Source organism: Schistocerca serialis, chromosome 10 (genome assembly GCF_023864345.2).
Source record: "Schistocerca serialis cubense isolate TAMUIC-IGC-003099 chromosome 10, iqSchSeri2.2, whole genome shotgun sequence".
Taxonomy (NCBI): Eukaryota; Metazoa; Arthropoda; class Insecta; order Orthoptera; family Acrididae; genus Schistocerca; species Schistocerca serialis.
The window spans coordinates 147887366-147912996 of NC_064647.1; the positions used below are offsets into that span (position 1 = coordinate 147887366).

At 38.4% G+C, this 25631-nt stretch overlaps 1 protein-coding gene across 1 annotated transcript in view; it reads left to right on the top strand.

Moving 5' to 3' along the window:
- LOC126424835 (serine/arginine repetitive matrix protein 2-like) overlaps positions 1 to 25631 on the top strand; it is a 382172-nt gene that overhangs the window by 209363 nt on the left and 147178 nt on the right. Inside the window, exons 26-27 of the mRNA XM_050087642.1 lie at positions 10615 to 10788; positions 17139 to 17321. Coding sequence (XP_049943599.1) covers positions 10615 to 10788; positions 17139 to 17321 — 357 coding nt within the window. The remainder of the gene's footprint in view (positions 1 to 10614; positions 10789 to 17138; positions 17322 to 25631) is intronic.

Consider the following 25631-nt stretch of genomic DNA (forward strand, 5'->3'; position numbering starts at 1 on the left):
TCCCAAAAATAATGATAATGAAGATGTATTTCAGAATGTTGACTCAAAATTGCATCATTCACATTCGTATTAACACTACAAAAATGTACTAAACATTCGGTGTCATAGTATTCTACTTATGAACTTTGAGTACATTCGTAGCAGTTGCTTTAGGTAAAATAGGTTCCATGCAGTTGCTGTCAAATTCTAGTCTTTTTGGAGCACTCTGTTGCCTGTGCTACTCTGGCAGATAATTGGTAGGTAGTAGTGAATTAGCAGGGGTAGTGTTTTCCTGCAGCAAGATGTTGACATTGCGAGGCAGTTCTGTGGTGGTTGCTCATCTATAGCATTTGACCCAGGTACGTCGAGCTGCCAGCTGGTGAACAGACATGATCTGCTAAACTGGGACCACTGGCAGCTAGGCTGTCAGTAACTTGTAGCCATCCTTCCTGTTAATACTTTTAATTATTTCAGTAGTCTGTCTTATTTTTTGCTGCTACTTCCGAGGCTGCTGAGCGAGCACGTGAGGTACTTCAAAATTAATAGATCAACTACCGTATTTACTCGAATTTAAGCCACACTCGAATCTAAGCCGCACCTGAAAAATGAGACTCGATATCGAGGAAAAAAAATTTTCCCGAATCTAAGCCGCACCTGAAATCTGAGACTCGAAATTCAAGGGGAGAGAAAAGTTTTGGGCCGCACTTCCAAATCTAAACAAGCTTGGTCCATTGTAATATTTGACACAATTTAGGTTGAATGAATGATGATACAGCTGTAGTAGTGTGGTTCGAGTCGTAAGCTTAGCAGTTAAGCTTTACCAGGTAGCCGTTGTTATGCGTCAGGCGCTCCGTCCATATTTATACGGGTACCCTTCCTTTTACACGTGCTACGTCTGGTTTGAATTGATTGCTTATTTTTCTTTGATCTGACAAGTGCAGTTCTCTTTGTTATAGGTGTTCCCGTCACTCAAAGCTGAAAATGCATTACTGTACTGTGTCATGCATTGTTTGTCGCATTCTGAAAATGAGGGTTTATGGTCTGTCGCCGCTCGCGGCATAGCTTGCTTTTGTGCACGCTACCGCCGCTTACAATTTAAAAAAAAAACAAAGAGAGGAATCGTCTCATTAGCGAAACAATGGCATGAGACTGCTATTCGTTGCTACTTACACTGCTGCTTTCTTTGATAATGATCAACAAGAATCAAATAATAGACTGTGTATGGTAGAAGATGTTCTGAACGAGAATTTAGCGAAAAATTTTTCCGTTTGAAAATCTTTGCAGACGCCTCTTTAGTACATTACATTGTGCATAGAAATTAGAGTCATCTTAGATTTAAAAATCTAGTCAATTGCCGTGCTTCATTTTTGACTGTATCACTACTAGCATAAGAATAATACGAATATAAACATGACATGGTATGTATATTCTTCCGCGTCTGCTGTTGTCTCACTCTAGTTTCGTAGTTTATTAGGCGGACAGGATTTAAATGAGATAGCAGCAAACATGAAAGAATACATGGCAAAATGTTTATATTCGTATTATTCTTATGGTGAAGAGAATACTGCATGTGATTCACAATTTATAAAAGTTCCTATTAACAACCATTTCTTCTCACAGTTAGGAAAAAATTCAGAAAGCAGAGTTGGCCATATTGACAAATATCCCAAACAGTCTTGCCAGTCGGATTTTCGTAGTACATTGAAATACTGCTACGTTCGAAGAGGAACAATACGGAATTTGTATTATACTTCGTTGGATAATGTATGAAAATGCAGTGGTCGAAACTCGGGGCGGAGAAAAAAAAAGCTCGTCTTCCACCTTTTTTTTTTTATTTATTTACTGACGCAGAGGTTTTGGTGCCAGTATTTGTCTTTGTGCCTGCGTAGCGCTACATATATTCGACGACAGAAGTTAGTTGTGGCGGCACCTACCAACATTTTTCAGAACTTCCGCTTACTTTGCACTCGATTCTAAGCCGCAGGCAGTTTTTTGGACTACAAAAACCGGAAAAAAAGTGCGGCTTAGATTCGAGTAAATACGGTAGATTCCAGGTGGTGGTCAGCTGCAGCTGATTTGTCGCATTGCTTCAGTCTTGCGTAGCATTTACGCTGGGACGTGTGAGCGCTAGTTGATCTACCGGTTTAATCGACGTACGTTTCAGCACTTTCACGTTGAAGTTTGTAGAAGCCTGTAGTGGGGAGAGAACCTGTGAAATCTTTTGTGGGTTTCAAAATATCTCAGTCATTGCAGTTACTGTGGAATACGGGTTTTAATTCCTGTGCAACTTGGCACCTCGCCCGGGTTTGATGGTGTGAGTGAGTGGCACAAGAGAACTGTCCTGTAGCATTGACAACTCACTGCAGGAAAAACTACCCCTGCTAATTTGCTGTTGCCTAAGGATCACCTACCTGAGCAGCACAGGCAATAGTCAACTACATAGCCATCCACAGCAATCTTTACTTTGAGATTTACCAGTGGCATTCTAGTGTGTCACATTAGTAGCCACCTGACAATGAAATAAGACAGTATATGGGGAAAACCATCATGAGAGAGAACAACAGCAAATTGCTATTGTAATTGCATGTTAGGGTTTTATAATGATACAACGTAATACCTAAGTTGATTGTATTCAAATTGGCACCAGTTCATTGCAAGGCTAATAATGAGAAAGATGTTTTTCATTTCAGGGCATGACAAGAGGTAGTCAAAACCCTGGTTGAATACCTGATTGACGTGTTCCAGCCCTGGGCGATACTAACGAGTCACAGTAGGGGCAGTTCTTTGTGGCTGATCAGTGTTTATGTTAGCAGAAACAGATTACCAGATACCCAGTCACATGAGCAGACAAAAAGGAGCACACTCCTCCCTCAGTACCACCCAGGACTGGACCAAATCACATCCTCCATCAGGGTTTTGACTACCTGTCGTGGTGCCTTGAAATGTGATATATTCCCTCCCTCCTCCAATCTGCCTTGCAAAGAATTGGTACACATATTGACAAATTGTGCGGATGTTGCACACACAACCAGCAACATGTGAGGAAGAGGTTGATACTGGTAAATAAAAATAAGAGCCATTAATCATTCTTTTTTGTTACACTGGCTCCATCTCTGGAAAGATCCGTACGCTCGTACACCTTTAATTCCTATACATACCTGCATGCTGTCTAGTTATTTTCTTGATATTTAGGAAACAGTTATAAATATTTGACATTTCTCCCACTTCTCCTCATAGACCAGGGATTGTCAACCTTTTTTACATACCACCCACTTTTGTATATCTGTTAGTAGCAACTCTTTTAACCACCTACTTGTTTCACAGTGATGGTAATTTGTAAACTAGGAATAAACTTTACTTTTTAAAATGTATAAAGCAGAATTACAGTGAGTGAAAGTGTATAGTAATAATTACTTACCATATACTTTGTCAAAAATTTATGAAAACCGAATAAAAATGTTTTTAAAATCCCTACCACCTACCACCCACTGTGAACGCTGGTGTGCCCACTGGAGGGCAGGAGCGACTATATTGACTACCACTGTCATAGAGCATTCTTGTGCGTGAATGGTGTCGGTAGTTGATCTTCATGTTCCTCTTCAAGTGTAGATCAGCTGTTTTTGTTATTTTTTTCACTGGACAGTGGACTCAGGGATTTGTAGTCTATGTGATAACAGAATTCACTTTCTTACTTGGTGCATTTATAACCGTAACCCTTTTAAAACGGTAGAAACAAAACTCCTTGCTTCCTGTTATTAGGTATTGCATTTTGTTTCCAAACTATGCTTACGATTCAGTACAGGCAGTAGCATCCAATCTCTTCACATGCATTTCCACTCTGAATTCATCTTACCCGTCAGAAGTGTTGTACTTAATTTTAGATTCCACTTTCACTTCTTCCAAACAGTACAAGCTATCTGCATTTACACAGCCACAATAGCATAACTAATCAGCCACAGATGTGTTATCTCCATTAGAATTAAGTAAAGTATCAGAATACTGCTGGAATTGCTGTAATATTTAGTGATTGTCACCTGTCGTTACTGAGAACTTCTGCCAATTGGATAGATTCAGCCTCTTTTCTTTTGCTCTTTGTGATGCTGTAAAACATATTCTCATTTCCATCTTGTGTTATTCTGTTAGCCAGATCTTTGTTACTTTTTGTTTCTGAGCTGCAACCAACTGTTTAACTTGTACATTTTCGGCCTATAAACTGACAGTTTCTCTCTAGTCCACGCGGATACATTGTTTTCGCATGGTGCATGTTGTGTCTTGCAAATTTGTTATCATTGAGAGCCTTACTAGTATCGTCATCCCATCATGCTCTTTATTCATGTTTCTGTATCTGACAGTGTTCTGCACATACATCATCTGCTATACCTAACACATTACTCTTCAGAAGGTTCAGTTCTTTTTCTACTGACTGTAGTTTATTCCAAGGCAACTTACTGTGTGCACCTTCCCTCAATTTATATTTCATCACTGATTCAAAAGTCACTAAATTAATGCACTTGGGATTAACGAATGACATCACGTCATCTATGTTGTTGTTGTTGTTGTTGTTGTGGCCTTCAGTCCTGAGACTGTTTTGATGCAGCTCTCCATGCTACTCTATCCTGTGCAAGCTTCATCATCTCCCAGTACCTACTGCAGCCTACATCCTTCTGAATCTGCTTAATGTACACATCTCTTGGTCTCCCTCTACGATTTTTACCCTCCATGTTGTCCTCCAGTACTAAATTGGTGATCCCTTGATGCCTCAGAACATGTCCTACCAACCGATCCCTTCTTCTAGTGAAGTTGTGCCACAAACTCCTCTTCTCCCCAATTCTATTTAATATCTCCTCATTAGTTATGTGATCTACCCATCTAATCTTCAGCATTCTTGTGTAGCACCACATTCCGAAAGCTTCTATTCTCTTCTTGTCTAAACTGTTTATCGTCCACGTTTCACTTCAATACATAGCTACACTCCATACAAATACTTTCAGAAACGACTTCGTAACACTTAAATCAATACTTGATGTTAACAAATTTCTCTTCTTCAGGAACGCTTTCCTTGCCATTGCCAGTCTACATTTTATATCCTCTCTACTTCGACCATCATCAGTTATTTTGCTCCCCAAATACCAAAACTCCTTTACTACTTTAAGTGTCTCATTTCCTAATCTAATTCCCTCAGCATCGCCCGACTTAATTCGACTACCTTCCATTAGCCTTGTTTTGCTTTTGTTGATGTTCATCTTATACCCTCTTTTCAAGACACTGTCCATTCCATTCAACTGCTCTTCCTAGTCATTTGCTGTCTCTGACAGAATTACAATGTCATCGGCAAACCTCAAAGTTTTTATTTCTTCTCCCCGGATTTTAATACCTACTCCGAACTTTTCTTTTGTTTCCTTTACTGCTTGCTCAATATACAGATTGAATAGCATCGGGGAGAGGGTACAATCCTGTCTCACTCCCTTCCCAACCACTGCTTCCCTTTCATGTCCCTCGACTCTTATAACTGCCATCTGCTTTCTGTACAAATTGTAAATAGCCTTTCGCTCCCTGTATTTTACCCCTACCACCTTCAGAATTTGAAAGAGAGTATTCCAGTCAACATTGTCAAAGCTTTCCCTAAGTCTATAAATGCTAGAAACGTAAGTTTGCCTTTCCTTAATCTATTTTCTAAGACAGGGTCAGTATTGCCTTACGTGTTCCAACATTTCTATGGAATCCAAACTGATCTTCCGTGAGGTCGGCTTCTACCAGTTTTTCCTTTCGTCTGTATAGAATTCGCATTAGAATTTGGCAGCTGTGACTTATTAAACTGATAGTTCGGTAATTTTCGCATCTGTCAACACCTGCTTTCTTTGGGATTGGAATTATTATATTCTTCTTGAAGTCTGAGAGAATTTCACCTGTCTCATACATCTTGCTCACCAGATGGTAGAGTTTTGTCAGGACTGGCTCTCCCAAGGCTGTCAGTAGTTCTAATGGAATGTTGTCTACTCCTGGGGCCTTGTTTCGACTTAGATCTTTCAGTGCTCTGTCAAACTCTTCACCCAGTATCATATCTCCCATTTCATCTTCATCTACATCCTCTTCCATTTCCATGATATTGTCCTCGAGAACATTGCCCCTGATAGACCCTCTATATACCCCTACCACCTTTCTGCTTTCCCTTTTTTGCTTAGAACTGGGTTTCCATCTGAGCTCTTTATATTCATGCAAGTGGTTCTCTTTTCTCCAAAGTCTCTTTAATTTTCCTGTGTGCAGTATCTATCTTACCCCTCGTGAGATAAGCCTCTACATCCTTACATTTGTCCTCTAGCCATGCCTGCTTCGCCATTTTGCACTTCCTGTCGATCTCTTTTTTGAGACGTTTGTATTCCTTTTTGCCTGCTTCACTTACTGCGTTTTTGTATTTTCTCTTTTCATCAATTAAATTCAGTATCTCTTCTGTTACCCAAGAATTTCTACTAGCCCTCGTCTTTTTACCTACTTGATACTCTGCTGCCTTCACTATTTCATTCCTCAAAGCTACCCATTCTTCTTCTACTGCATTTCTTTCCCCCATTCCTGTCAATTGTTCCCTTATGCTCTCCCTAAAACTCTGTACAACCTCTGGTTCTTTTAGTTTATCCAGGTCCCATCTCCTTAAATTCCCACCTTTTTGCAGTTTCTTCAGTTTTAATCTACAGGTCATAACCAATAGATTGTGGTCAGAGTCCACATCTGCCCCTGGAAATGTCTTACAATTTAAAACCTGGTTCCTAAATCTCTGTCTTACCATTATATAATCTATCTGAAACCTTTTAGTATCTCCAGGGTTCTTCCATGTATACAACCTTCTTTCATGATTCTTGAACCAAGTGGTAGCTGTGATTAGGTTATGCTTTGTGCAAAATTCTACGAGGCGGCTTCCTCTTTCATTTCTTCCCCCCAATCCATATTCACCTACTACGTTTCCTTCTCTTCCTTTTCCTACTGTTGAATTCCAGTCACCCATGACCATTAAATTTTCGTCTCTATATAGTTATTAAAATATTATTCCAAATAATCTCAAACATATATCATCACTATATTGTAACGGTAATCAGAAAAAAATATGATTTATTATTGGAAAGTAACACATAACAGATCACAAATCGCACGTAACTAAATGACAGCTTTGCATAGCGTCGGGACTTAATCACGCAAAATTATATAAAGAAATCCCCCAAATCTCAATTTCTCCATACCAACTGACAGATACAAATAAGATATTCAAGACCTCGTAGATCAATCCCGACCTGTAATGTTATACAGCCCTGTAATGATATAGTGTGTCTTTCATGTGGTCCTTATTTGGGTCTGTGGCAGCCACTTCCACTACTTTGGTTCTCAAATGGCCATTATCAGACTCAAGCTCACAGTGGAATGCTTTTTTGACGTTGCTTGGCACCTTTTTAAGTTTTATATCTACAGGCATATGTTTTTTCTTTTCCCATCACTCCTTTATATTCTCATCCAAATTGCACACCAGTTTGAATAATTGCAGTTTAGTGACTTCAGTGTGCTCTCTCTACCTGTTCAGTGTGGTTTCCACTGCTTCATGAATATCCTATTTCATAGATCTTTGGCCCAGAGGTTGAGGTTGGGATGTATTTGTGTCTGGGAGGACTGGGGTTCAGGTTAATATTTAGGTACCTTAACTGCATTTTCCATTATTTCCTTAAATCAATGCAAGCAAGTTGTGAGATAGCCCCGTCCAAAGGAAACAACCAGTTTCCTTCTTCTTGTTGGCCCAGCATCAGACTGTGCTTCATCTCTAATATGAACATGAAGGTGAAATAAAAGGTTCTCTATCCCCCCCACCTCCATTGCCCCCTTTGCAATATTCAGATTTGAGTACTATTAAGCATTGTGGCCTACATTAGAGAAACAATTAAAGCACCGTTAATCTACCATATCTTAGTCTTGAAATAATACTTTGAGATGAACGTATAAAGCCCTGTAAAGATCATTTGAGAATTAAATGGATTTATCCTGTTGTGGCCAAAGTGTAACATACATTTTATTTGATTGATGTTCACATATTTTGTCCAACCACTGTACACATAGTATACTGCATGGGATTCTAAATCCAAAGAAGGGGGAGCTCTCCATCATAATGGAAATCAAACAATATTATGAGAAGGAAAGTTTGCTACTTACCATATAGCGGAGATGCTGAGTCGCAGACAGGCACAACAAAAAGACTCTCACAATTAAAGCTTTCGGCAAATCGGCCATTGGCCTTCGTCAACAATACACACACACACACACACACACACACACACGACTGCAGTCTCAGGCAACTGAAACAACACTGCGAACAGCAGCATCAGTGCATGATCATGCACTGGTGCTGCTGCTCGTAGTGTGGTTTCATTTGTCTGAGACCGCAGTCGTGTGTGTGTGTTGGGGAGGGGGGGGGGGGGGGTGTTGACGAAGGCTTTAATTGTGAGAGTCTTTTATGTTGTGCCTATATGTGACTCAGCATCTTCGCTATATGGTGAGTAGCAACTTTCCTTCTCATAAAATCGATACATTCCATCCTGGATTTTCCATGGAAATGAAAGATCGAATAATGAATATGTGGAAAGGATAGATTGCTACTCACCACTTAGAGGTGGTGAGAGTCCCACTCGGGCACAATTAAAAAATGCTAGAAATATAAGGGACACTCAAAAGGTTTTTGTTTGAGGACATTCCTGTAACATATTTGTGATGTAGCACGACTCTGATGTGGGTGTAAGCACTGGCATGTAGGCAAAGGATTAGTGTGGCATTTGTGTCTTTCAGATGTGTGTGGTAAGTTTTGGAAACGTGAACTATGGCAACATTATTACTAAATTTGTCCAACATGCTGTTGTTCTTCTCTTGGCAGCCGAAGAACAAACACCAGTAGACGTCCATTGGAGAGTGGAGATTTGTATGAGGCAGCATCTCTGTCAAAAATCATTATTAAGAAACGGTTCCAAGGGGTGCTGTAGCTTCATGATAACACACATCCCCATATCACAGGTGCTGTAACGCAGAATTTACGTCAATTATAGTAGGAGACTCTCGAGCACTCGCCGTGTAGTCCTGATCTCTCCCCATGCGATTATCACACTTTGGACCCTTAAAAAAGGCCTTAATGGGCCGAATCGACGATTTCTGTTGGACGGGGATGTGCAGCAGGCAGTTACAGTCTTCTTCACGCAGTGGGATACAGTGTTTTACCAAACAACTATCTTCAACCTGGTGTGTCAGTGGGATGATAGCCTCAATGGTCTTGACAATTTTGCCTGATTGGCAAACACATTTTTGACTGTACAGACGTTGTGGCCATCCCTCATATTTCAATTTTTTGGACAAAGTCCTTTTTCAGCAGTAGAAGACTCACAATGACCTCTGTCTGTTCAAATTGTGCTGTCAATAGCTGTCACCAACAAAGTCCAGCAAAATGAGGCCCAAACCTCCTTGCACTACTGGCTCCACATCCATAAGTCTCCTGCTCTTCAGTCCTAAATTCCTGCATCCCATGTTCCAGATTGAAACCCTTTCCCTACAGGAAGTAGAGCAGCATGCACAACTGCACCTCAAAAAAACTGTCCAGTCTGTTCACTTCATACTTCTGCCTTGTACTACCACTATCCACCCCCTTTACAGGAAACTCCACCAAACCTCCTCCACATCCCTCATAGCCAACAAACCCTGCCTCTCAGACCCACGATGTTTACCACACCATCAGAAACTCTCCCATGTCACCCTACAAAACCCAGAACCTAAACAGACCCCAACACAGTCGTGAATCTGTCCTCCAAAAGCCTCAGTCCCACAGAAGTATCACTCCTTTCCAAAGACATTCTATTTGCCCCACACCAAAATTCATTCATGCTGTGCTTAAACACCATCTCTTCTTTTCTTATTACCTGCAGTTGAGACACTTTTTGCCACTAACCCTATCAATCTGACTCATTCCAACACCAATATCAAACACTACCTGACTCTGTGTACTCCTGTACCCAACCGCATTCCACCCCCACGCCCGCAAGTCACCCCGTGTCCACTTTCCAGAATATCCTAACATCTAACCATGCCCTACCATCATTACCCACATTCTTCAACATGAAAAAAGACAGACAGGTGTTAACACCTGGAGGCAGTGAACATCTGTGTATGATTTGTTGTGTGAATGACCTTCAGTTTTCTGAAGAATGACATTGTTTGAAAGCTGAAATATGTCTAGCATTCTTTTTCATTTTACCTGTCTGCAATTCAGTGTCTCCTCTGTGTGGTGAGTAGCAATATAGCCTTTCTGTATCATTGTCAAGATGAGAATACATATTTGCTTCTTGCTTGTGGTAACAGTTTTTTTCACTTATTCTGTAAAAACCAGTAAATGTGTGAAATTTGATAAAACCATTAAATTAAAATCACAACGATACAGCATAGTCAAATTAACTGCATAACCGAGCCTGGAAGTTATATTAATAGCATTATGTGGCAACAGTATTGTAGGGGAAGGTGAACTGAATCTTCTGTGTATGGGAGGACAGCAGAACCAAAGAGAATATGACCACAAGCAGACTGACTGTTTTATGAATTGCTTTGTGATATGATTTTTCCACTTTGCAGGAGACCTCTGCAACTTCAGGACATGACTCTAAACAATATTCAAATTCTGACATGAGACCAGAAGCTTTGGAAAGGAGAAGTACATACATCAGTGACCTGGCGATACCATACAAAGTCAAGAGCACTAGCAGAGACATGGTCAATGGTGACATCAATAGGAAGTCAGTGCAGAAGGTACACAACTAAAATTTAAAAAATTTAACTTCACTCCATAGTAACGATGTTTAGGGGTCAGAGTACATTTTATATGTGACCTTCCAACCAAAGTGTGGTATTTTATCCTATCTCTCTTATCTGAGAGAGGAACTGTTAGTTTGAAAGCTAGGAAGCTACTGCTTTTGTGTCCGTTCGTCATCTTACCAACCTACCCTGTGGAATCATTGTGGTCTCTAGAATGAATTTCCGCTCTGCATTGGAGTGTGTACAGATTTGATATTTCCAGGCAGACCAAAACTGTATGCTGTACCAAAATTGTAACCTTGAACCTCTGGCAGGAAGTTCAAAATCAGCACACACACTGCTGCAGAGTGAAAATTCATTCTGGAAACAATCCACTAGGCTGTTGCTGTACCTTATCTCCACAGTATCCTTTCTTCTAGGAGTGCTACTTCCAAGAGGTTTGCAGAACTTCTTTGTTGTTTGCAAGGTTGGAGATGGGGTAATGGCAGAAGTACAGCTTTGGGACAGGTTGTGAGTCGTGCCTGGGTAGCTCAGTCGGTAGAGCACTTACCCATGAATGGCAAAGCTTCCAGACTTGAGTCTCGGTCTGGCCCACAGTTTTTAATCTGCCAAGAAGTCTTATTTTGGTCTGCTAAACATTGTTTGCAATAATGTAGTTGGTTGCACAAGGAAAACGAACTTGAAGACAGTATTGTAGAAAGGAAGCTGGAAGTAGAGGATGACAAGATAGGAGATACGATAGAAGAATTTGACAAAACTTGTAAAGACCTAAGTTGAAAAAGTGAAAAGGTGGCCTTCGCTAACAGTCAATTAGATCCTTAGGCAAACATACTATGAAAAACTTTTCCACCTGGTGTGCATGATATAAGACAGTCAAAATATGAGCAGACTTCAAGAAGACTGTAATAATACTAAATCCAAAGATGACCGGTGAAGATGAGTATTATTATTACTGAACTGTCATGTAATAAGTAACAGTTTTTAAGAAATTGTCAATAGTTATTTATATTAGAATGGAGGGACTGGTAGAATCCACCTTCAGGGGAATCTGTTGGATTCTGGAGAAAAGTTGGAACATATGAGGAAATACTGACCATGTGACCTATCTTAGGAGATAGGTTAAAGAAAGCTTACTACGCATATAAAGCAGTTTTAGATTTAGAGAAAGCTTTTGACAATATTAACTGGAACATTCTCTTTGAAATTGTGAAGGTAGCAGAGATAAAAATGCATTGAGGAAAAGTTTCTCTACAAGTTGTTTAGAAAGCAGATTGGAGTCAAAGAGCATGAACAGGATATAGTAGCTGAGAAGGGAGTGATACAGGGCTGTAGCCTCTCCCCAATCTTGTTCTGTCTCTGCATTCAGCAAGTTGTGCAGGAAATCAAGGGAACACTTGGAATGGAAAATAAAAGTTTGTGGAGAAAAACAAATTTTTTTTTGAGGTTTGCCACGACATTTTAATAATGTGAAATACAGTGAAAGAATTCAGTTGAATGGAGTGGGTAATGTTTTGAAAAGAAGTTGTAAGATGAATATCAACAAAACTGAGGTAGAGATTTGGATCAGGGTGACTGTATTTCACATCATCATTTCATTATCAAATCTTCTACTAAGTACAGTTTTTCTCTAGACAACATGCAGTCTGCACTTTTCGTCAATTTTTCTTAAATGAGTGGTCCAAAAAGATACCAAAATTTCTTAATTTGGAATTCTTTCATTACAGACACAGGAAAATATTTTAAGTACAGTATTTACTAAATAAAATAAGGAAAAAGAAAAAAGAAAGTGATATTCTTTCCATTTGATCTTGTCGTGGCGTATCATCGTCCACTGAATTTGGGTTGCCATCCTGCTATTCAATATTGATGGGAGGATGACTGATTTTTTTCACCCCAAAGCTTGGATAATTGATATACTGTTCAAAATACTCTTTAAACTTCCCTATCCCTTTCATACACATACTGCAATGTCCATGGGTTTGAGGAGTCTTTTCTACACCTGTTCTGACCAATACTTGTCGTTCATTTGGTCCATATTTGGGTCTGTTGCTGTCACCTCTACCAATTTGATTCTCAGCTGGTTGCTGTCGTACTTGAGTTCCCAGTGGATCTAATTTCTAATGTTTTTAGCAGCCTTTTTAAGTTTTATAATATCTTCTTGTATACAGTTTCTCCTTTCCATCACCTTTTGTGTACTCATTCGGATTACGTTCCAGTTCGTATAATTTATTTTTTGTGAGTGTACTCTGCTACTCTACCTCCTCAGTGCAGTTTAATACTGTTTCAGACACACCCGATTTTATATGCATACTGCTGCCTGGTACCAGCGTACTTGTGTTTTGCAGGAATGGGGCTCTCATTAATGTCCAGTCATCTTAATTGCATTTTCCATTATTCCCTTAAATCACTGTAAGCAAACAGGACACAACCAGTGTCCTTCCCCTTGCGTGCCCAGTGTCAATTGTGTTTCGTCTTTAATGGTACCATTGCCAGTGTGATGATGTCTAAAACCAACCTTTCTCACACCCCAATTCTGCCCCTCTTATGTCCCACACACACCTGTATTTGTGGGACAGATTTGATGGTGGACAGTTCCATTGCACTATTCATTGTAGCCTGTGGTCACACTGAAAGGAAAGCTGATACATAAGGCTTATGAAATTCTATTAGGTGACCAAGTCTACTCAGCAGCACAGAAGCGTTGCGAGCAAATAATTGATTTTTCCGAGGTAATACTATCCCATCGATAGTCAGTCATATTATTTTGTCCAGCGACCTTATGTATTGTTTGTTCCCTAGGATTCTAAATCCTAAGGTACAGATGCTATGCATCACAATGTTTATTTTTGCTGTGTGTATACATTGAGGTGAAAACGCACATTTCATTTTTGTTTATGACAAAATATTGGCTCATTTAGCAGATAACAGCCAATGATTGTGTGGGATTTCACAGAAGCATGCTATTACAATTGCAAGAGAGTAACATAGTAACCCCCACTCCCCAACTCTGTCTTGAGGAAGGAGCTATTAGTCCGGAAAGCTAAGAAGTTTACCACTTTTATTACTTTTGTATGTGTCAGTAATGAGTACTAGACATTTCATCCCCTCAAGATAAGTACTGGTAGGGAATTCTATCTCGTAAATCATGAACCTTCTGCATACTAATCTAAAAAAGTATCACAGTATACCAAGGAGGGTACCACAAAGCAAAATGTGTTGTTGGACACAGTACACATACAGAAACAAAAGTTATCACATACAAAAACGTAGTAATGGAAAAAGAATAATTGTTTGCAGAACAATGTAATGAGAGAAACTCTTGCTTCAAGTGTGTTAGTAACAAATTATGTAACTTACTAAAATATTTTTTTTTCTTTTTCCCCAAATGTAGTGCTTATTTGTAATTATGCTCATTTCAATCCAAATCACTGCAATTTTTCATACTTTTTCCATTTTCTTAACTTCATGATCATTGTACACACGCACGCGCGCGCGCACACACACACACACACACACACACACACACACACACACACACACACACACACAAAAACACTTGCCACATTTTGTTTTACGCTCCTTGTCTTTTTTTCTAGGACACAGCTCGAAGTGTCCAACACTGGCAGTCCCTTGCAGTGGTTCCATTGAATTTGATAGCTGTGTCACCAGGGTTAAATCTTCACCAAAAATAGTTCCTTCATTGTCATCCATGTGGGCATTACATTCAGCTTCTGCCTTCTGTACCTCACGTGTGGCTGTGTAAGTTCTTGTTCTGTATCTAACAAAAATTTTCTCCTTCTGTCATGTGCAAAAGCCTTCCAGTCGGGATTTTTCGTCTTCCAAATAATGTAGGCGTTCACGGCTGCTGTATTAGTCATGTTCAAGAATAAATGGCAATCACTTGGTAATCCTGTTGCATGAATACTCATTTATAATTTTTTGCATTGTATCAACAGAATCTTTGGCTTTATTGTAGTGTGGAATAATATCTGGTTTGAACTACTCCATGCCGCAGTTGTTGTCATGATGTTCAGAACTCAAAATGATACTGCCCTGTTATTATTAGGCAAGTATGATACTAAGATTAGATTTACATTGAATGCAAACAAAGATTAAAAGTGTGGTTGAAGTGGCATTGGTTGAAGTTCAGATGGGATTTCAGGCTCTATTTTTTCTGAGCGTACAAGTCAGAGTTGTTTGAAGGCTCCTGTGCAACTGGAACACTTGTAGAAAGAAAAGTTGTCCAATTGCAATAGTATATCTAGTTCCTTGCACCTTGGTTCTATTGTGTAGATCCTTCATTCCCTGTGTATATCTGCAAGTTCAAAGAGTGCGAAGATTCAGCTTCTCACGTGGCTGAAGTTTCTATGTAGAGCTAGCTGTTTGGACTTCATGTAAACCCTAAACAGGCATTTCCCATTAAAAGCTACGAGCTCGTACTCTCTCAAATGACTACTTGTATAATACTGTCCCAGCATTCCTGTGCAGAAGTTGTAAATATTTCTCTAGATGCACAAAATTTGTTCATTCCTCTTTTTTCCTCTCTAATGGTCATGTTGTCAAATATGATGAGAAAAAGAAGTTCAGAAAACCTATTTCTTGAACATGAAGTTTGGATTATTTTCCTTTGATACATGTGGTCCATGGACCATAACATAGAAAGTTTGTCTGTTTTTAGCTTTTAATGCTCCCATAGTTACAAGAAGCCCTATGAAACTTTTGGGATCCACATACATCCTTTAGGTGGATGAGTCGCATTCCATAAATTATAAACTGTCTCTGGGTTGTGGTATGTATATTATACAACTTTTTAGAACGTTGACAACTATTTTAGGTATAATGAACTACTTGAAAGTCCCCATTGTCAAATATACACTTCCAGAAGTCATCGTGAGACCTCTGGAATTAGACAAAATACCCTCTTTTTGATTCTTTCTTCTTTGTTAGTACATTGATTGCCAGATCATTCCATTTCTGCTGGTATATGTAGGTCTCTTTGATGTTTGAATCTCGTTAATCATTTTTTTGTTGGCCCTTCCTTCAATAACATCTTCAGCTATGTCCATTTCTTCAGATTGTCTTCTATTTCTGGACACACAGACACCAAATCACTCTCTCCTGGTTCTGCTTCTGTTATTTGCATTACTACTTCTAGATCTCATTCATTGTGTAAACCATGTTTTTTCTCTAACTTAGCTTTTTTGACATGTTTGTTTCACAACAAAGTGTTCTGATAATTACACACAATAATTCATTAAAAGTTAAACGTTCATTTCACACTTACACCAACTAACTTTCTACACTGTGCATTTATACATGTGTGTTTTCTAGTCACATGGAATCCCAAGCGGGGTACCAAAGGACCCCAATAAACATTTAATTTATTATTTATTATGTAAATAAATTTATTTTTAAAAATTCAACAGTGGCAGTATTTAGTGGGAACAGTTTAACACTTTGGGGACCAAGCTGGAGCATACCACAGGCCTTAACCTTGTGTTAAAAAGACCACGTCCGAGTTTAGGTTGGACCTTGAAGAGAGGTACGAAAAATGCTAAATGTGTGAGAGAAAGTGGTGGGACAGTATGGATTGAAACTGAATGCAAAGAAGTGTGAAATGATTGTGATAATGAGGAATGAGAGACAAGAAGCGACAGATATAAGGGGGCAAGTACGAAAGAAATTGAAAAGTTTCAGGTACCTGGGGACCATAAAAGAAGGGAAAAAAGAAAAGAAAAGAAAAGAGAAGGGGAAAAAAGTCATCGGAAATATGTAATGCACATCCAAGCTTATCATGTCATCTATTATTTAAAAACAGTATGTGCAGTTGTGAGGTGATAATCTTGGTAACCTCAAACCAATATTATTCAGGGAAAGTCATTTTGATCATTCATATAGCATAAGAAATAGAGTTTATTTTATGGTTCCAGCTCATTGGTTAAAATTATAGGCTCAGGATCCCAGTATATGGCAGTGAGAACATTCTGAGCATGAAACTTGATCTACTGCAAGAGATACTCTTATGATACTCTGACACAGAAGTGTCACTATTTGGAAGAAGAGCTCGTGAAGGACACGCTATTAATATAAGCAGAATGCCATTAATATTAACTTTATTATGTAGATATAACTGTTTATCTTTCCCAGGACAAAATTATTTACTTTCGAGTACTGCTCCATATGATATATATAATTTTAGATAAGTAAATTATATTACCAAATTTTGACATGTCTCACGATGTTCAAAATTAGTAAACATATGTTGCAAGATCAATAAATCTCTATTCACTATCGATGGAAGCTGCCGGTACAAATATTTCCTGACTGTGCCTCATATTTCACAGCAATCTTCTGGCACTTCGACAAACAGCTCTCAAATACATTCAGAGTTGGAATCGAGAGAGGAAAGACAGAAGAAAAGGGTGGAAAGGAGCAATGAATGTCAGGCACAAATTACAATGATGAATGGAGGTGAAGAAAATTTTAGTATTCCAGTTGTTGGTGCCAATGAAAATTCCACACAGGAGGTAGATAACCATTCCTGTAAATTTACTGTGTTATTTGGATAAGTAAATCTTATCTGCCTGTTTATAAAAAAAGACTGTAATTTCATGTCTCTGTAATTACAAGTCTCTGTAATATAAAAGATTGGTCTAGGAAAGGATATGGAGGCAGGATGACATCACGTGTGTTGAAGGAAAGGAAAAATTTCCCGAAACATATGTTAGGAAAGAAGTAAAAGTGCAGGTAAAAAATCTGAAATGTATAGTAGTTCTTTCCCTCCAGTAGTCTACAACTTCTTCATTCCAAACTCTCTATTTCGCGCTGCATGAAATGTGTTTTCATCATTCATGTACAATTTCCCACTTTTGTCAGGCATTGCTCAGAACGCAATCATCTCCATCTTCTCCAGTCTCTTTGTCGCTTCTCTTATCTAGTCTTCCTTCCTTCCGCTCCTTACAGCAACTTGGTCCCTCTGCCTCTCTCACTTCATCATTGTCTCCTCCATCTTCCTACTGTATTTGAGAATAGGAAGTGCAGTATAATTTTACTTATCTTTCGGAGAATTGTTCAATTGTAGTTATTACATTAGATGCTTTTTGCATTCTACAAATGGAACTGGTGGTATTTTTTAAAATTCATTTCAACTTCAATTTTTATTGATTTATTAACTTATTTACAATTTATCGATCTTATTCACATAACATTTGACTCAGTGAAGCTCTGCGGTGGTACAGCAACTTACTGTATTTACCAATTATGAGATAAGGTTTTTTTCCCAAATTCACCATTTGAAAAATGTGGGGTTGTCTTATATTTGTTGATTACGCAATTGCTGCTGAGGTCAACATTTTTACATTGTTTAATAGATTAATACAGTGATTGTCTTACATTTACAGCAGAAGCTTTGGTATTGAAGCATCATATAAATTTATTTTGAACTCCAGTAGGCCTTAGCAAACAATACTCTCATTCAAATAGGCTGGAGCTTTCCAGATATGCTGAAGTGCTCGATGCAGTATTGACCAATCGCGTGACGTTCAACTTGCTGCACTAGCTGAAGGGATACGCGAGAAACTATGTACTAGCGACTAAAACAGTCTAAAGCTCTGCTTAAAAATTGACTATTCTATGTAAAACTAGAAGAAATAACATTAAATTCTATCAACTTTCAAACTTTTGTTAATAATAGTTCTCAAACATATGGATACCGTACACATACATTTATACTGTTTTTTAAGTATAGGTAACATTGAAAGGCAAAAATCTTCTTCTAAAACCATCACTTGATGCTCTACCCGTCTCAATATTGTATTTGTTTATAAGAAACTAATGATTTGCTACATGGGTTGCAAATGAGATATTTGGTCACTGTTCATGTATTAGAATACTGGAGAAAACATTAGCAGCTTTTAATCAGCTTTGGAACAAGTTGATAAGACGAGAAAGAAAATTTATCCCGAATTAAATGTCTAAAAAAACAAAATAACTCTTAACTGACTGTTAAACTGACTGCAATTGTTTCTGCAAAAATAAATAACAGCAGGAAGACTGTTTGTGGAGATAGTACCGACAGATTTAACTACATCGTAGGTATGATTAAGTTTGAGAATTGGACTGAATGGTGCTTGCTACCATTTATTTAAGTATTAGTTACTGTTGTTACATATGACCTGCGCCCCAGAAGGCATTGCCGTCCACATTTCACTGTTGCTCGAGAACACCACTGTGGGATGTTGGATGGAGCACAGTGACACCAGCTTGGCTGTGAACTAGGATGATGGGAGTGGTGAGCAAGCAGAAATTACATTACGTTGCCATCCATGAGAATGTACACCGTGAACTTTGGCTTTTAATGAACATCTACCACATTTAAACAGCAGTTTGTCTGAATCCATTTGCACTCAGAATTGAATTGATCTTAAAATTGGAAAAATACTCAACAACAGCATGCATTTCTGAAGGAGATGTTTAAAGCCTAGATTGGGGCCTGTGGCATACTCCCGTGTTTCGTGCAGCAGTGTTATCGATGCTCACCCTGAGGTGTGATGGGAACAATTGGGGATGTGTCAGCTGCTGGTTCTACACAGCTAGTGACAGAGCAGCAGGCTGATGATATGCTTGGAAGCAAGAGAGACAGTCACATTCTCACATTAGTACGGAAGTGAAAGTCACTATGTTTTCAGAAAAAAAGCAGCTGTGTTCTCAGGTCCCACCGGAATCACAATCTCGGAAATCACAAAATATTCGGAAGAAACTGCCAAATATTTGTGACAGTGAAGGTATAAGTTTTAACAGCTGCCCTGTTAGGAGGTTGATGACGATGACAACGATGATGAAAAATATTGATACCAGAGATGACATTCAAAACAAAAAGGGCAGTGAAGATAGAAATTAATACAAACGATTTCTTTTTGTTTATTGGTTTTCTTCTTGCATTATCAGAATGTTGACAATAAGTGTAAAATCGGTATATGTTAACTATTTAGGCAGAAAAGGTTTGTAATTTTGATTAGTGAGAATGTGTTAAATTTTTTTTCTGCAGGGGCCTCTTAAAAAAGGGGTGGGGGTGGGGGGGGTGGGGGGGTTGTCTTATGTTCAGTGTCATTGTATAATACGGTAAATATGATACCTTTGCTGTGTCACTGCATCACTTAACACTGCTTGCCACAGTAAAGCTCACACCAAAAACTCTCGCATAATTTAATTCAAAGATATAACTGACATACAAAGACTGTGTAATACGATGCTTTATATGATTTGATATAAAAGGTTAATTTTTGGTTTAAAACTTTAGTGTACTTGTTGTGATAATTTGAATGTATAAAAATTGTTTTTTGAAATGTTTCAGTTCCTTATTGTGATTATAAAGAAATCAAAAAATATTAATAGTTTGTTGTAGATGAGACAAGATCACATGTGTGATCTTTATTTATACAACCTGCACTTCAAAAGTAAATCTGTGGTGATTTAAAGATTTTCAGAAATAACATCCTTAATGGATAAAAGTTCTATGAGGCTGAATCAAACATAAATTGAATGATTTTTTATAAGTTTATTTCAGCATCAGAAAAAGCTACACACACAAACTTAATTTTCTGTGTAGTCTTGTGGATGGGAAACACATTTTTGCAAATGAATTGGCAGTTTCTAAATCCTGTTTTCATGGAATGAACTTGGCTGTGACAACAGCTAATTGCTGACGAGCATTTTGTCAGTGATATCATTGTCCAATTTGTGTTCTTCGACTTCTTCCTGTGGAGGTCCAAACTAACAAAAATCACAGGGTGATAAGTCCAGACTGTAGGAAAGATGTTCTAGTGTGGTCGTGATAAATTCTTGAATTTATTGTTGAGTTCATGCAGCTGTGTGGGGTTTAGCATTGCCATGTAGCACGATCACATCCCAGAATGGAAATGCGCGCCTTTTCCGACGATATTCATGTTCTGATTGGTCTAGAAGTTGGCAATAGTATGCAGTATCCAGAGTATGACATTCCTGGAGAAAACCAATGACAAGAACTCATTCAAAATAAAAATAAAAAAAGACTTTTGCAAGAACCTTCCCAGTTTTTGCCGGCATCAGTGAGTGGCATTCTCAGCTGTTTCTTATCCTCGTAACAACTGTTTGTACCACATGTACACTTGAGTCTTTCTCAGGGTTTGTTCTCCAACTGCACAGCAAGTCTTTACAAATTTCAGAAAGTTGTGCCCCCTCTGTTCTGAGAAACTGAATTATTATGTTTTTATATGTCCATCCATGTGATTGACGGTCTGCAGGGCTTCAGCCATTCACTTACATAATACAATGAAACACCTGCAGCCATTGTTTTGATGTTATTTTAGTTTAACCAGTTTTGGAGATTAATATACAATCTTCAGGCCTGTATGCATAACAGTAATGATAGCATAAACTTACCAACCATACAAATACAAAGACAGATTAAAAACAGAATAAAAATAATGGACAATACTACATAAGTGAATTTACTGTAATCATTTGATAAAAACAATTAGATACATCATCTAAAATAGAATGACATGTAGGATACTATAGCAAATTTCCACTCTATACGTTGTACAAATGTACTGTTTACTAATAAAATCATTAATTAAATATTCCATGATAAAAAATTGATCAGTTAGATGATACACTAAACTGCAAAATCCTGAAATAACCTATCAAACTACAAAAATAACTGTAGAGAATGATAGATGTATGAAAGAAACTACATCAGAAATAAGTAAACCAAAGAAATATGCATCCGTCTGCAAGTAGTCCTTGCAAAACCACAGATTCAACAAAATCAAAGTGTCAATATAGGTGAAGCTATCAAAATGACAATTTGAGTGTATCTATGTGTCAAATCGAATTTAAAAAGTTCTGAGGTGCAAACTATAGAGAGGCATACATACGTCTCGTGCATAAAATGAGGGTCCAAAGCATGTCAAAAGACCAAATGTAGAAAACTATCTTATGTCAGACGAAAACTACAATGTAACTCGTGTAAATGTCAGAAACTAATAATATACAGCCACATAAAAAACAATATCTGCAGATCATATGCTAAGTTATTAGTAATATCAAAGTTGATAAAACTTCATATGTACCCATCGTTGTACTGAAGGATTAGATGCAGATGAAAAATTGTATTATGTCTAATAGGGTGGTGTAATCCAGTAACCGGACCTGTCCAGACAAAGCTGTTAACAACCACAAAATACAATATATATATCACCTAACCATATACCCTGCATCGAATATAGTCAAATACGGCCTTTGTCTGGATAGGACCAGTTAGTGAATTACATATACTTTTTAGGTTTAATACAATTCTTCATCTGTATGTGATACTTCAGTACAGCGTTGGATACATTATAGAGTTCTTTTGCCTCTGATATTACTGATAACTTAGCACGTGATCTACTGATACTTTGTGTTATGTGCATGCATATTACTATTTTCTGACATTTACACGAGTTAGATAGTAGTTCTCGTTTGATATTTGTTTTATGGCCGTAAATTATATATGGATGCGTTCACATATAAATGTTCTTCACCCTGATACATCTTGTGGGTTTCTCATATATTCTTTATATGTTATAACATAGGCGGTTTTCTACATTTTGTCTTTTGACACATTTTGGACATTCATTTCATCCACATGACATAAGCTTGCCCCTCTACGGTTTGCACAGCAGTTTCTTATAACTTTGATATGATATGTAGATACTGTTGTTGCTGTCCTTTTGAAAGGGCCACTTGCACACAAAGCTGTATATGCCGCTCGTCCTGAACATTAACTTGGGCTTTCTATATTTTGTGTGTGGCATGACATAGGTGCTTTCCTACATTCTGTCTTTTGACACATTCTTGGAAATTCATTTTATGCATATGGCATAAATATGCACATATACAGCTTTGACCTGAGCATTTTATGATTTCGAAGTTACGTGTATATTTATACTGTCATTTTCATAGCTTTACCTATATTTGACACAGGGGTATTTTTGTTACTGTCCTTTTGCAAGACCTACTTGCACATAGATGCATATCCCTTTTGTTTACTTATTTCTGATGTTATTGTTTCTTTCATACATAAGTTATTTTCTACAGCTATTTTTGTAGTTCAGTAGGTTACTTCAGGATTTTGCAGTTTAGTGTATCATCTAACTGACCAATTTTCAATCATGGAATATTTCATTAATGATTTTATTAATAAATAGTACATTTGTGTAACATACAGAGTAGAATTTTTTTATGGTACACTATATATAATTCAAAAAACAAATATGATGTAACTTACCAAACGAAAGCGTTGGTATGTTGATAGAGACACAAACAAACACAAACACACTCACAAAATTCAAGCTTTCGCAACCCACGGTTGCTTCATCGGGAAAGAGGGAAGGAGAGGGAAAGATGAAAGGATGTGAGTTTTAAGGGAGAGGGTAAGGAGTCATTCCAATCCAGGGAGTGGAAAGACTTACCTTAGGGGGGAAAAACGGACAGGTATACACTCGCGCGCGCGCGCGCGTCTCTCTCTCTCTCTCTCTCTCACACACACACACACACACACACACACACACACACACACACACACACACAAGCAGACATGTGTAAAGGCAAAGAGTTATATGTAAAATTCTGTTCGCAGCTCATGGTCTTGCGGTAGCGTTCTCGCTTCCCATGCATGGGGTCCCAAGTTCGATTGCCAGAGGGGTCAGGGATTTTCCCTGCCTCGAGATGACTGGGTGGTGTTTTGTCATCTTTCTCATTAACATTCATCCCCATTACAGTTGGAGGAAGGCAATGGCAAACCACCTCCTCTAGAACCTTGCCTAATCGGCAGCGCGGGTCTCCTGCATCGTCCCCTATGCTCCTCAGAGTATTGGACATCATCATCATCATCATCACATCATCATCATCATCATCATCATCATATATAATTCTGTCTCAGGTGAATGACTGGATGTAACTGTTGTTTTTTATCAAATGATAACTTTAAATTTACTTATATAGTATTGTCCTTGATTTTTAATCTGTCTTTGTATTTGATGATACTATCATTACTGTTATGTATACAGGCTTCAAGATGGTGTATTAAGTTGCTGAAACTCATTACAATACAGTAAAATAACATAAAAAGAATGGCTGCAGATCTTTCATTGTATTACGTTAATTATGATGCTTTGCGCAACAGATGATGGTACCTCATGCTCTGACATTCTGATTCTGACATCACGGCATAACGATGTTCTACCTGTGGAGAACAGTCACTGGAAATGAAAGTAACAATGAGCAGAGATTGCAGTGCTAGGCATTTACAAAAAGGCACATAAAACAATAATTCCAAGACTACAAGAACTCAGAAAGAGAATTCTCTTAGCCTCTGTCACCTCAGTTCTCGAACTTCCTACCTACACGTGGTGCCAATATAAAGCCAGACAGCTCAGAGGAAGGTTAGATAAATACCTCCAACAGGAAACTGAGTCGGTGGACAGACAGGTTTTGGAAGTCAGTGGAAGGCAATGAAATTTTCGCATGAGAAACTCGTGACTTTGCTCAGTTCTAAAATTATCTGAATCTTCAAGTCCCCCAGTAAGATCTCAAGAGGATTGGACAGGTGGGGGGGATTGAAAGAAGTCATTAGACAAACACCACAGTGCAAATTATCCCTGCACATTGTAAGAAAGATTGTAACATGGAAGGTGTGTGGGCTACTTCAGATGGGAAAATTTGCTTTAGTGGAAAGAGAAACGAGTGCGAAAGGCCTGGATGTTCTCAGGCTTAGTGGGAGTCACTGGAGAGGAAGTGCAGGGAGTAACGACCAAAGCAGAAATGATGTTACAATACTTATTCCTAGAAATCTGAACAACTGTGTTCTCTGTTATGAACCCATTGATGACAGGATCATATCCATCAAATTGAATGCGTCTCTGTGTAAACTCAACAGCATCCATATCTATGCCCCTACTGCTGCAGCATTGGATGAGGAGTTCTGTGAACAACTGGAACAAATCCCTAAGAAAGAATAGGCAGTAATTGAAGGAGACTTCTGTGCTAAAATAGGAGATGCTACCCAAGACACACACTTACAATTTGTGGTTGGACATTACAGTCTATATGAGAGAAGTGACTGAGGCATGTGCTAACTAGATTTCCATGTAATGACTCGTCTTTCTGTAACATTATGCTCGAGAATCACCCAAGATGGCTGTACACTTTACCAGGTGATAGATTTAGAAACCAGATTGGCTCCATGTTGGTGTGAAGACATTGGAAGGCTTCAGTCTTTGACTGTGAGACCTTTCCTGTGGATGACTATGGAAGTGATCACAGCCTACTGTCCATAAAAATGTGGTTAAGCTGAAATCCACCAAAAAGAGCAGAGTAAGACACCTAAAACTAACACACAAGGAAGCTCTTTGGAAATTTGGTGAGCTTGTTAGTCCAGAACTCCACAATGTCAATCTTGATAAGAATGCACCACCATCACAGACACGGGACCAAGTGGAGGAGGTCGTTTCCTCATCACTTCCGACATTAAACCGACCATAAAGTGTAGAACAATCTTGGAGATGACAGTCCACACTACAACTAATTGAAGAGACTAGTAGTCTGAAGACAATTGGTATACACACCACCCACAATCAAGACAGATATAAGAACCCGTGCAGAGTAATACAATAAAATTGTGGAAAGGACGGACTACACTTCATTAACAGATTTTGTGATGCGATAAAACATCATAATCACAGTCAAATGTGTGATCTCTTCAAGAAACTCAACAACATTACATGGGTGTAGTCGATGAGAATGGCAACACTATTGGA